The sequence below is a fragment of the Chionomys nivalis genome, chromosome 16, assembly GCF_950005125.1.
Source record: "Chionomys nivalis chromosome 16, mChiNiv1.1, whole genome shotgun sequence".
In the NCBI taxonomy this organism is placed as follows: domain Eukaryota; kingdom Metazoa; phylum Chordata; class Mammalia; order Rodentia; family Cricetidae; genus Chionomys; species Chionomys nivalis.
In genome coordinates this window covers 51,855,606-51,869,873 of record NC_080101.1, presented here as the reverse complement: position 1 = coordinate 51,869,873, position 14,268 = coordinate 51,855,606, and the positions used below count along the sequence as shown (strand labels likewise).

The window sequence follows — 14,268 nt, the reverse complement described above, 5'->3', positions numbered from 1 at the left end:
ACCTTGGCTGTCCTGAAACTCTCTCTGTAGGCCAGGTTGGCCTCAATCTCGAAGATCCACCTACCTCTGCCTCCCAAGCGCTGGGATTAAAGGTGTGAGCTACTACTGCCCAGCACATTTTTAGTTCCTGTGAAAGTTTAAACTTCTCAGAGTTTTAAAAATAAGCAAATGCTGCTCTCACAGTACCATAATAACATTATAAATATAAAAGCAAAGCAGAAGGCTCAGTTTATGCTCAGTTATTTAACACTACTGTGTATTTATTGCCCTTTCTTTGTTCAGGTCATGGTACAACATAACCGCATAGAGCTCCTCAACCACCCTGTGTGTAAGGAGTACTTACTCATGAAATGGTGGGTACCAGCACTTCTGCTTAAAACGATGTTACCCTTGACTCTACTCAAAGCCTTCTCAATCATTTTATTGATTTTGTTGTTTTAGATATTATATTTTAGAATTTAAGAAGAATGAGCATTGAAGACAAATTTTGTCATTAAAAATTATTGTTTATCTTTGATTCTAATACATTTTGAATGTGTGTTTTTTAATGTGAGACAAATCACCCTCTGGGTCACAAAGTTTAGTGAGCAGTGAGACAATAGGGGCATAGTACAGAAAGGCTCAATTTGCAGCTAAGACACATGGATGAAAGACTTATTTTCCATGAGCTAGTGAGACATTGCCATTTGCTCAGCAACTGAGAATCTATCTCTGAAAATGAGGAACATAAATTAGAAGAACTTTTGGTTGTAAATACAAAGAATTTATAAAATAGATGTTTGAAATAGATTGTTGCTATTTTCCGTAGATATCTGTAAATGTATTTATTTGAGATGACTCAGTTATGATTTGTTCATTTTTGCAGGTGTGCCTATGGATTCAGAGCTCATATGATGAACCTAGGATCTTATTGTCTTGGTCTCATACCTATGACCTTTCTTGTTGTCAAAATAAAGCCTGGAATGGCCTTCAACTCCACTGGAATAATCAACGAAACTAGTAATCATTTGGAAACAGTAGACACTCTGGTATTTCAAAACTTCAACATTTTAAAATTAAGCATTGTAAAAATGTGTTTTTCTTTAGAAATAACAAGTTTATGATAAGGCTGACATATCAGGACATCAGTTATTGTTAATAGAACTTATTTGTGGTATAAATTTCTTCAAAACTTTTTTTTGAGTTGAGAAAAAAATATTAGCAAATGGTCTTTGTGGAGAATGCAGAGAAAGGAATATAGGAAGAGCTGGATCATGAGTTCAAGTTTTTATGAAAAAATTAAAAACTTTGTAAATAATGGTGATTATGATGTAATGGTATGAATTGTTTAATGATAGGAATTATATTTCTATAGTGTAAAGAAGTATTTAAGATGTAGATTTTTTTAAAGTTACAAATTAGGAGGAGAGGCAGTGAGATGGATCAATAGCTAGAAGCACTTGTTGTCAAGTTTGATGACCTCAGCTCAATACCTAGGACCCAAATGATAGGAAAAGAGAACCTACTTCTTCAAATTGTCCTCTGATGTCTACCTTCATCCTATGACATGAGTGTACGAATGCATACATGTGTGTACACACACATGAACACTAAATAAAGTAACAAATATATGTAATACAATTTTAAATCAATAAATTTTATGATGACTACTTTACCATATTTTTAAAAAATATGTGTAGATTTGCAGATCTCTGTCCCTTTATAATTCACTTGACAATCTTTGAACATATAGTAATAGGGATGCTAAGAAATGAGTATATTATCTCTACTAAATGAGGATTGGCATTATGAGAATTTTCAGTTTAATGCAATTGTGTGCAATGCATAGAAATGAAACAAATATAAAATTTACTAGTGGAAAATTATGGTGCAACTAAATTTTGTCTACTCAAACCCCTCATCATACTTTCTGTTTCAGAATTCATTTCCAATAAAAATATGTATGATTCTAGTGTTTTTATCAAGTTTATTTGGATATTGCAAAGAAGTGGTCCAAATCTTCCAACAGGTACATAATTCAGTTTGTATTTCTAAGCAATAATTATTTTAATATAGAGAATTAACTAGTAAACAATTATCTAAATGGTATTTGTCATATTCAGTTCACACAGTGTGACTCATGTAGAAACTTCATACTGTAGAAATAGCATAATTGTTGGTAAGTTCTCTCTGCCTTTTGATACACATGAGAGAGTTGCCCCACCGGTTTAGCCACTAGGTGGGGTCTGTCTGTCCAGTGCGATCGTTAGAAATGACTTCACCGTGTTTGCTCTTGTATTACTTAAGGGATTTTGCTTATAGTCAATTTTAATTGTAATACTATAAATCCATTTAAAAATTGAAATATAAGCATTTTTAAAGAACTTCTCCAGACTCCATTTCAAACAGGTTTGTCTTTGAATCACTGCGATAAGAATTTTTTTCTTTTTATTGAAAACCAAATTCCTATAAAATTTGGAGCCTTTTTTGAGCTTAGGTTCTTACTCTGGCTGAATCTGATCTTGAACTCACGGTGTGCTTGCCACCACCTCTGGAATCTTGTGGTTATCTGAATGTGCCACACCCATGGTTTGAACAATTTTTATGGCATTTTCTTTTACTTTATTCTTATTTTTAAAATAATGAGCTAGGTTAGGTGTAGCTTAGATATACTAATTACATAAAGAACCCAAAGATCTTTTCTTTGATTGGCAAATGAGAGAAAGTTTGTATTTTTTTAAGGTTTATTTATTAATTACAAATACAGCATCTGCCTGCATGTCTCCGTGAAAACCAGAAGAGGGTACCAGATCTCATTATAGATAGTTGTGAGTCACGATGTGGTTGCTGGGACTTGAACTCAGGACCTCTTGAAAAATAGTCAGTGCTCTTAATCCCTGAGCCATCTCTCAGCCCTGAGAGTCTGTATTTTTAAGTATATAGTTTTAAATTCTCATTTATGGATTTTGTATATTTTTGAACATTTTATAAATGTTATCTCTTTTATAGCAGTACATTTTTAAAATTTTTCTTTGTTATATAATGGAGGTCCATGGATATCTGTATTAAAGACTAATGAAATTAATACAAATTTGTACTCACTTACTACAATGCATCACAGGTACTTGAAATGTCACACTCCTGAGAGTTAAGCTGCATTGTTGTTTTACCTTAAATGATTTAAGACCCATTATTCAGACTCTCTTATCTTCTCCCATCTTCCTAACTTTACATTGCAATTGATAGTTTAAAAACTATAGCATTACAGACTTCCTCTGTTAGAGTTAACTCTCTATTTCTGGTTTATGTTTAAATGGTCTACAGTATGGAGCATTTAACGTCCAGAACATTCCAAAAAGCACACCCTTGTGCTTTGGCTTTGTTCTTTAACTTTCAGCTCATGTCTCAAACTTCTTTATAGCTGGACTTACTCACAATGCCTGACCAGAAATGTGTGCCCTAAGAGGCAGAAAGATCTCAGGAATTATGAGACCTATCTGCAGTTCTTTAGAAGTTCCCTAAAGCTGGGAAGTAGTGACACATGCCTTTAGTCTAGCACTTTAGAGGGAGATGCAGGAGGATCTCTGAGTTCGAGGCCAGCCTGGTCTACAGAGTGAGTTCCAGGACAGCCGAGGCTACACAGAGAAACCCTGTTTTGAAAGGAAACAACAACAACAACAACAGTAAAAATACCAAAAAAAGAAGTTCCCTTAAGAGGGAATATGCTATACAACACAGACAGGGCAAATAAGCAGAAGACTGTAACACTTTCTTAGGTATCAGCTGCCCGTGGTACTAGGACAGCCAGTGCCTCTGCCGTCTCTAGCACTGACTGTAAGTCTCTCCAGAATGACAGACGTGACCCCAGGTTTCTCCATGTGGTAACTGTCCATCCTTCTCTATGCAGAAAAGGAACTACTTCCTGGATTACAACAATGCTCTGGAGTGGGTCATCTACACAACCAGTATCATCTTTGTGCTACCCTTGTTTCTCAACATCCCTGCCTATATGCAGTGGGAATGTGGCGCAATAGCAATCTTCTTCTACTGGATGAACTTCCTGTTATATCTTCAGAGGTAAGACCAGTTTGGATGATTTTTATATTCTCTAAACTTTTAATGTCAAAGAAAGACTATTAGAAGTGGTGTGAACTTGTAACTTGCATCTCGCTGTTTCTAGTTGTTTTAAATTTAAGGATTTTAACATCTTAATACTGAAGGATGTAAGGGCTGAGTGTGCAGACCGAGGCTTTAGCTCCTCAATTTGGGACCATTAATTATTTTCGGTGCATGTCAGTGTGAAGAGGGAACAGTTCTGCATATGCAACCACGTTGTATGTAGTGGGCAACGTTCCAGATGTCTCCCTACTAGACGCCAGCTGAAGATCACCATCCTCAGTGTAAAAACCGAAGGCATCCAGACATGGCCACAGCCCCTGAGTGCCAAGTCTGCCTTCATCAGCAAGTCTGTATCAAACACGGACAGAAACCAAAATGAGAGTGTTAGTTACTCTTGTTTCATCTGACATTTGGTAAAAATTTACTTTGGGTTAAAACACTCAAATTAACTAAATAAAAGTAATAAAAAAACAGGGAATAAAATAATCTAATTTTTAAAAAAGTAGTAAGTGATTCAAGAAAGAGAAAGTGGCCAAATTCTTGTCCTAACAGTTGCTGGTGTTAAGTTAAGCATCTTTTTTTAACACATGTTTATGATAACAAGAAGTAAATGGCACTGTCTGCCTTGGATCAAAGAAGAGACTTAAGCGCTGAATATGGAAAATTTACCGAAGGTCAGCTAGTAAGTTGAGAAATAGTTTGGACCGAAGTATTGGGTCTCCAGGGATAAGCTTACTCTACTTTGTGTACATCTATGTAAATAGTGCAGCCATGCTGAGGTGTGGGTCCTTGGAGAGAGGGGATGTGGTTTGGGGAAAGGGCATTGATCTAGAAGGAACACAGATTCAAATCAGTCACTATCAGTGATCTCGCCACATTTCTGGTCCTTTTGGGGGACATAGCTAAATTTCCTTTCAGATTTTCCAAAAAGTGTATGTTTTGATTCTGGTATAAATTAAGTAGTGGAATTTTGTTACATGCTGTGATTCCTTCTTCTGAGAATTTTTGACAAAGGAAGAATGCAAGCTTGTAGCCAGATGTCACACTTGTGTGTCAATCATTTCACAGTACAGTATGCTGGGGTGGGTTGTGAAGATGGATGAGTGTAAATGTGTATTTGTGCCCAGTCTTGGGGACATCTGAAAACGCGATCTTCTGTAATTGATCTCTATTTGATCCGCCACAGGATTTCTGTCCCTAATGCCTTTATTGAACAACTGACATCATTTTCTTTTATTTACTTTGTGATGGTTTCTGTTTATTACTTAGAGAAAACTGCCATCACCTTGGTCAAGTGGTAAAACAATGAAAGATGGCAAATATTATATTAATAAGAAAGAAACACTCTGCCCAGGGCTGCACAGAGAAACTCTGTCTCAAAAAAGAAATGAAAGGAGAAAAAAAAAAGAAGGGAGAGAGAGAGGGAGGGATGGAGGGAAGGAGGAAAGAAGGAAAATGAATAAAAGAAAATCAGAAGAGGAGGAGGAGGAAGCAGTCCAATAGTCAGTTTGAAAAGAAGATTTGGTTACTTGAAGATTTGTATTTATTTATTTATACCAAAATGCCTGGTTTCGGTTAGTTTATCTATTAAACCTCCTACCTGACTTACTCCACTATAAATACTGATTCAAATACCCTTTGACACCAGAGTAAGCAACTGCTTTTGTCCTTTTGCTTTTCTAGGTTTGAGAACTGTGGAATTTTCATTGTTATGTTGGAGGTGATTTTTAAAACTCTGTTGAGATCGACTGGAGTGTTCATCTTCCTCCTATTGGCTTTTGGCCTCAGCTTTTATGTCCTCCTGAGTTTCCAAGTGAGATATTTACATCTCTAGTTGACTTCACTGCTAGTAATATTGGAAATAGATATTTACACTTAAATCCTAATGGCTTAATAAATTAATAACTTTATTTGATTAGTTAATGTTAAGTTGGGAGTGTAGCCCTCAACCCCGGCATCCATCCCAGCCAACCTGGCCTGGTTTGATTTGACCTAATTGGATTTCTTGCATTGGCAGAGATGCCCCTTTCTTATTATCTTTACTTAACAGTTTATATCTTATATATCTTTATTGAAGAAAAAATATAATTTTATCAAATTTTTCTCTGGTTAAGAAATTTATATTTAAGCATTAAAATGTCTTTTGTATTTACTTTTGTTGACTGTAGTTAATAATACTTTTCATGACTGTATCTTAAGAGCAGCATGTGTGAATTTTAAAAAGTATTTTTTGTATAATTCTTATCACTTAGTCATCAGGAAACCCTTTTTCATGATAGGAGATTTTCACTTCCTGTTTCCTTTCCTTCTTTTTTTCAGGACGCCTTCAGCACTCCGTTGCTTTCCTTAATCCAGACGTTCAGTATGATGCTGGGTGACATCAACTATCGAGATGCCTTCCTGGAACCATTCTTAAGAAAGGAATTGGCATATCCATTCCTGACCTTTGGACAACTGATTGCCTTCACAATGTTTGTCCCAATTGTTCTCATGAATTTACTAGTAAGTGGCACCTCATTGCTCACTCTGTTAGTTACTTGGAACATTTAATAGTACTGACATAGTTAGGGCTTCTATTGCAGTGAAGAGACACACTGACCAAAGCAACTCTTATACAGAAAACGTTTAATTGAGGGGGTTCGCTTACAGTTTCAGAGGTTCTGTCCATTATGATAATGACGGGGAGCATGACACCATGCAGGCAGACGTGGTGCTGGATTTGAGAATGCTACATCTTCCAAGCAACAAAAAGTCAACTGTCACACTGAGGGAGGCTTGAGAAAAAGAGACCTCAAGGCTCACGCCCACAGTGGCACACTTCCTCCAACAAGGCCACATCCTCTAATAGTGCCACTTCTTGAAAAGCCATTTTTTTTCTCAAACCACCACAAATACTAAGTAAGGATTCTTAACCCCTTTAACACCTCTTTTTTTCTGGCGGGGGGTTGTATTAGTCAGCTTTGTGTTGTTACAAGAAACTTCAGAGGGTAGCAAACTTAGTAAGATAAGGTTTAATACCTCCTGGTTCCCATGGTCCAAAGGCCCTTTGTCCATATCATGGAAAGTTTCTTAGCTTCTGCCTCCCAGCCTGTGCTTCTCCTTGACTACCACAGCTTCCTCCACTCGGCCTGCATCTTCTCCGCACTTGCTCCATCACAGCAGTCACTGGAGGAGTCTACCATCTCGTTTCTTTGCCACGTTCTCCCTTCGCATTGTCACTAAAGAGATAGCTAACCCAGAACTGATCATTTCATTTAAAGGTGGGCCCGTTACATTTGTTTTCATGACTCCTTGGAAGCCAGACCAGACCCGTCTGTTCTGTATGCTTGGTTCACCACCATCTTGATCTCACCCAACTCCCATCTTCCCCAGGACTGTTCCATTTTTCCTTCATGCCTCCAGAACTCCTGTGTAGGCTTTTCTTTCATCCTGGACAACCCTCCCACCACAAGTTACTCTTTCTCATCTTTCAAAGATCAGTTCAAGTACCAGGGCTTGGGGGCGGACTTCCTTAGCCAGTGGCTCCATCGCCATCACTTTAGTCTGAACGGATTTTGCCTCTTTATCTTCTGCCACTATTCCACTTTGGCAGAGATCTTGCCACAGTGTGAAAAAGACAAGACGTGAGGGAACTCGGTACGACCTTCGACCTTCATGCCCGCTATTGCTTGAGACTACATAGACAACACTGTGTGCAACACTGAATCTGCTAACGCCACCATTTTAGACATCCTGGCCCCAGACATGTAAAGAGAAAATTCACATTGTTTATAATATATGATTTGGCCCATGGTGTCTAGTTGCTTATATACCATTTATTTGATGGTATTTAGTTGTTGAAGCTTGAGTGGAAAGTAAGACTTGATTAATTGTATTGTTTGTTGTGCTATGATTGATCTTTTGTCTTACTACAGATAGGTTTGGCAGTTGGGGACATTGCTGAGGTCCAGAAGCATGCCGCATTGAAGAGGATCGCTATGCAGGTATTATAATTATTAAACACGTATTGAAATCAGCACTCTCATGATTCCTTGTGTATAAGAATAGCTGATTTTTTAAGAGCCCTGTTGCTTAGTGTGGCTATTTCTCCATATGGAGAATTGCCGCCTGTATCTGTTTGTGTGTTCTCTGTTATTCTTGTTATAATCAATAGGTCAGAAAAATCACCCTGAAGTAATCTAATCAAAAAATAGAGAAATTGTTTTTGACAACTTGTATCAGGTTAAGGTATGATAAACTGGAAAAACCAGATTAATTACACGCCAAACCAAAAGCATCATTGGTTTGAGGGTGTGTGTGTGTGTGTGTGTGAATGTATCTGTATGTATGTGAGTGTGTTTATGTTTCTATATGTGTGTATACAGGTGTGTACGTATAAGTGTTTGTATGTGTGTATCTATATATGTGTATGTATAAGCATATGTGTGTATGAAAGTGTACAGTGTGCATGTGTGGATGCATGTCTGGATGTGTATGTGTGTGTATGCATGTGTATATGTGTATGTATGTGTGTAGGTGTGTGTGTAGGTGGTAGATGTGGTGTATGTGTGTGTACAAGTGTGAAGGTGCGCATTGTGCATACATGGCTGTATGTAGGTGTATATATATGTGTGTAGGTGTGTGTATGTGCGCATGTGTAGGTGTGAGTATTCCTCCAGGCTGATCTTGGACTCTCTTTGTCACTGACTTTGGCCTTGAACTTATGATCGTGTTGGCCTAGCCTTTTGAGTGCTGGGCTCATAGGCCTGAGTGCTACCATAATCCAATATGAGGAATTCTTTCTTACTGCAGTCCAAATGTTCAGCTCAGTGGTTCTCCTGTTAGTTTGCCATGTGACCACACAGTCCATACACATGTTTTATGTTGAAGTTCTAACTAGATTTATGAAGCTTTGTTCATTTGAGTTCTCTGTATTATTTTGTTAGGCATTTTAATATAAAGTTCTTCAGAGTCAAAAGACTTGTAGATGGGTTTGGCTACTAAATCTTGAGGTAGTTTTTCTTTTAATGTTCTTGGTGTCATTGTCTTTAAATTTCAACTGTGAATGGCACCATTAATGCTTCAGGAATATTTAATTATCAGTTGAATATATGCAACTAGAAACTTAAAAATTATATTATAATTAGTCCCCAAACACATATAATTAAGTACTCATTGTCATGGTGTGATTCCACCCACCACTGACTTATTTCTGTCTTGGCTCCACGCTGTCCTGCAAACTGGGCTTACAGGTGGTGAAAACCAAGTGAAGTATCTTCCTATCAACATGCTGCTGATAGGTTCCACCCTTTTCCTTTCTTCAGAATGGAAGCTGACTCCAGTGTTTGAACAATCTCATAGCCAAAGAGGTCTGGGGAGAGACAGTGTTCCTCTTTAAAGAAGCTTCTCTTTTGCCAGTGTGTCTGCAATGCCTAGAGGAAGGGTGACTGAAAGCTGAAAGGTTGTGGGCAGTGGATCATGAGGGCCTGGAGACGTAGCACTATGGTAAAGGCTTTGGCTAGCATTTAAAGACAGTGGGCTTGATCTTTAGCAAATTATCATAAACATCAAAATAAATATTTAACCAGAATTGTAAGCAAAGCACAATAAAGATGTTTTGAAACAGAAACAACTTTACAGTCTGTAAAGGGTGGTGTACATCACAATAATAAACGGTAAGGCACATAGTCAGTGCGTCCTCCTTGGGGCACACTTCATTTGAGGCACTCTGCCCAGGAATGTCTTTACAGTTGACTGTTTCTAAAGGTCATTGAAATCCTAAGTATTGAAAAGCAATGTGAACTTAGATTAGAACATGAGTACTGCTATGCGGTTGTCACAACCACCATTTCCAAAGAAACACCAAGGGCTGGAATATAGGAAATGTGAAAGACTGAGGGCTCCGTGGAAGACTGTGTGAACTCTTTGCTGAGCATGCGTAAGGGCCTGGGTTGGATCCCCAGTACTGCCAAAAATATTAATAAAGAGCATGAGAATTAAACAAAATACAAGCTGAAAACAAAAACATTAAAGAGATAAAATACTGTGTCTCCAAAAAGAAGTTATATTCAGTATATGTCATGAGTAAAATTCTCTGTGTCTGATAATATAGGAAGGAAAACTCACAGAAGTGGCTTGCATTTTTTTTCCTTTTGTTTTGTGCATTTAACTGCATTTGTCTTCTCACTTTGTATCTCCCCAGCTAAGCGACCCTTCCTCTCCTGTCCTGGGCATTTCATACCATTCGAACTTCCCAGCAATGCTGAACACTTGGCACTCTAACCCTCTAAGAGTGCAGGCTCTGCCACCCTCCTTGTATCTCCAATGTGGATTACAGCCCCTGAACACTAACCACATACTTGCTGACATTAAGTTCTTCAATCATTTCTTCCACTTTGCTTGGAGATTGCTTTCTGGCCTCATGGAGGGTGAGGCAAGGGAGGGACAACTAGGTGACTGAGCTGTGGAAGGTGGAGGTTGAAGGAAGCCAGCTCAGTCACTGTGTATGAATCAGTACACAGGAATTCATTTTTATTCTGCTCTTGAGGTGATAGCTTTAGATACTAATTAACAGGTCTATCAATAAACCCAATGTGTTTTAGGTGGAACTTCATACCAACTTGGAGAAAAAGCTGCCACTGTGGTTCCTACGCAAAGTAGATCAGCAGTACACTGTCGTGTATCCAAACAGACCTCGGCATGGCAGGATGTTAGTAAGTACTCCTAAAGGAAGGCATACCAAGAGATGTTGCATGGCATCCATTCATTGTGCTGGCCTCAGCTGTATTCCCAGGGAGGCTTTGGATCTACTCTGCCTGTGGGAAAGACGTGGTTCTGTTTTGGCAAGTGCACGGAACATATCAAAGTACCAGGATGTCGGGAGGGAGACATATGATCATACACAGCATCATATCCCCATGAGCTCAGGGAGACAAATGAGCCAGCTGTACCCTTTTAGTAGCTGTCTAGCAGGGTAGGCATTCTTCATCTGCTTTCCTTAACCATTTGCCACATACATTTATGTGTATATTTATGTCCAGATGTGTGTGTCTAATTGCAAATACAGAATGCAAAATAGAGAATATGCATGAGAGTGTCTATTTTAAAAGACATGAAAAATAATTAAAAGCTAAGCCAGGTCAGTGTAGTATAGGAGAGAAGAACCATACTAAAACTCACAAGTTCCAGAATCTAACTTCCATGCCCAGACTGCTCACGTCTTATGACTCCTCTTCCTGAGTTCTTTAGGTGGATTTTACCTTGTGTAATCACAAAATGATAACCTCTGCACAGAAGTTTAGGCTTTATTTTGACTCCACGCTATCCCCTAACCTTGTACATTTCAGTCACCATCTCTGCCCAGAATCTCCAGTAACTTGTGTTTTTAGCTGAGAGCTTACTTTAAAGATCCAGGTCCCCATGTTCAACTGACTACTTTTTGTTTCCACTGTCTGTCTTAAAGCCTCTTTAAATTTAGCACACTCAAAGCCAAACTTCCCTTCCACCATGTTCCACCCTCTCTTCCCCACAGTGAAAAGGTTCCAGTGTTTTCCTAAGGTTCATTTCTGCAATTCATGTTCACGTAATTCATCAGCCTGGGTGGGCCAGCCATCCTGGTTATATAGCATCCCCTTACTGCTTCTTCTCCCTCTGGCTGGCTCTATTTCTATACAGAGTTCACTTGAGTTCCTCTGTGTCCTGGACCCCTAGAATTATCTCACTCTCGGCCACTTCACATCCACTCTTGACCTTCTCTGGTCAACTATGATATAAAGGGTTGAGCTGGGGTACAGCTCTAGGCTAAAGAGCTTCCTCATTGTGTGCAAGACCCTGCGTTCCGTCCCTGGTACCAGGAAAAAAGAGGGCACTAAGTTAAAAATTATTAAATTTAAAACGTCTATATGTGAAATAATTTTCAGTAGTTGAGTTGTGATGACTAATGAGGCAGAGCATTTTCAAAGAATAAACACCTTGTATATGGAAGAGAACTGCACATAGTGCAGAATGGGCACTTTGCATGAGTATTTGTAAACTGGTACAAGGAAGGCCTTTTTTAGCAGGCCCTATTCTTGCTTCCGCTTATGCCTTCCATACCATGTCATTTTAAAATCTTTCTCTTATGGATACTGTAGCTTTTGGCCTGATGGTTTCCCAGTTATGAGGCCATAATGGTAGCCTAGGAAAAATCGTTCTTCTGAGCCTGACTTGGGGACTAAACTTTTGTGCATGCTCATGAAAAAGTTCTAAATTTAATTCACCTTTAGTAACTTCCATGTTTTACCCACAGCGATTTTTTCATTACTTTCTTTGTACACAAGAAACACGGCAAGAAGCACCAAACACTGACATGTGTTTGGAAATAGAAATATTGAAGCAGAAATACAGGTTTGTATTTCTCCATCTACCTTCATACGAGAAATCAGATTCAGTTACATTATGATACTGGTATTTATTTTGTATATGAAATTAGGCTTTATTGAGGGACATTGCTCATGCAGTGAAAATCAAGACACATTTTAGGGTTGAATTTACTTGTGACAATTCACCAGCCAGTTTGCCCTCCAAGGAATAAATAGAAGAGGATTAAATGCTGATTTCCTTACTACTGGGTTAATTATCATAAACTGTATTCTTCATGAGTCATCTCGGTTCATATAACAGAAGCAAAAAAAGACTGGGAGGATCCCTTGAATAGCTACCTATTGGACAAGAGTTATGTAAGAGGGCTCTACAGTTTCCCTGAGTTTAGATTCCCATCAACTATTTAGTAGCTATGTCCATAGGAAGGCGGCTTAACCTTTCTATGCATGTTTCATATCAGTAACTGGAAACAATAGCTAGAAACAACAGCTAGTCACAAAGAAGACTGGAACTTAGGGAAACTCACTCAAGCTTCAGGAATGTGCTGGCAACTACGAGGCTACAAGCCGAGCACAGGTACTTGGTATAGAACATTTCTAGTCCCTAGTCCCCTAAACATGGGGACGGAGGATTGAAAATAAGCTCATGACACATGTGTGCTCTTACAGGCTGAAGGACCTCACTTCTCTCTTGGAAAAGCAGCATGAACTCATCAAACTCATCATCCAGAAGATGGAAATTATCTCAGAGACAGAGGATGAAGATAACCATTGCTCTTTCCAGGACAAGTTCAAAAAGGAGCGGCTAGAACAAATGCAGAGCAAATGGAATTTTGTGTTGAATGCAGTTAAGAGCAAACCACACTAAATATTATTAGATATTAAATATTATTAATATATTTGTCCTAAGTGTTATTCAGCCAGGCCTTTGGTGGGATACCTAATGGGAGTGGGGACTGCTTGACTTACTTCAGTGAATTTCAGTTTGGAAGAGCAAAGAAACAGGAGTTCGGCAGATGCCACTGCATGGGAAACTGTAGTTCCTGCAAATTATGTCTCTATATGTTCATATTTTCTGTCAACCACTCCGTATTGGGAATATCCTTTCTGACCTGTTCAAGTTGGACTTTAATGAAGGGTAATCTCCTCAGACTGAGTCTGACTCATTTGAAATCAAAGTCGTTAGAATACGCATTGTGAAGGAAAGGAATAAATGAAATTATTAAACCAGGACACAAATGTCAATATTAGATTCCTATTCAATATTTATTGATATAATGTAATCATGTAACTACAGTTTATATATATGGTGATATAGCATAACTATATAACATGAGATGTTTATAGTTACAAGTATTAGATTCAAACTTCTCCCATGTAAGGCCTTCTTGTGTTAGAACCCAGGGTGAGACACTGTAATCTCTGTCCCAATAGTCCTGCTCTTCATCTTCTCATTAGCATCACTTTAAGACATTTAACTGAAGTCCTAATCAGTAAATGATGATACACGTGAATGTGACAGTAACTGTGTGTTCCCCCTCTGTTTAGTCTGTCAATTGTGTTGGTTGTCAATTGTGTTGGTTGTCAATTGTGCTGTTTTAAACTAGAACTGTTGCCCATAGGCTCATACATTTGAACCCTCAGACCCCGGTTGATGATTCTGTTTAGGGAAGTTATTCAACTTTGCCTGCTCTCTACATTCTGGGTGTGGGTGGAAATGTGACCCGTCAGATTCCTGCTCCTGCTACCATGACCTCTTCCTCATTATGGACTCTTGCTCTGGAGCTGTAAGCAAAAATAAACTATTTTCCCTCAGATTGCATTTGGTCAT

At 38.5% G+C, this 14,268-nt stretch overlaps 1 protein-coding gene across 1 annotated transcript in view; it reads left to right on the top strand.

Moving 5' to 3' along the window:
• The window catches only part of Trpa1 (transient receptor potential cation channel subfamily A member 1), a 45,203-nt gene extending 31,217 nt beyond the window's left edge, over positions 1-13,986 (top strand). The window contains exons 18-27 of the mRNA XM_057790758.1: positions 283-353; positions 866-1,028; positions 1,919-2,008; positions 3,887-4,056; positions 5,782-5,911; positions 6,418-6,600; positions 8,013-8,081; positions 10,680-10,790; positions 12,365-12,462; positions 13,107-13,986. Of these exons, the coding sequence (XP_057646741.1) occupies positions 283-353; positions 866-1,028; positions 1,919-2,008; positions 3,887-4,056; positions 5,782-5,911; positions 6,418-6,600; positions 8,013-8,081; positions 10,680-10,790; positions 12,365-12,462; positions 13,107-13,305 (1,284 nt within the window). The 3' untranslated portion in view covers positions 13,306-13,986. The remainder of the gene's footprint in view (positions 1-282; positions 354-865; positions 1,029-1,918; positions 2,009-3,886; positions 4,057-5,781; positions 5,912-6,417; positions 6,601-8,012; positions 8,082-10,679; positions 10,791-12,364; positions 12,463-13,106) is intronic.
• The last annotated feature ends 282 nt before the right edge of the window (positions 13,987-14,268 follow it).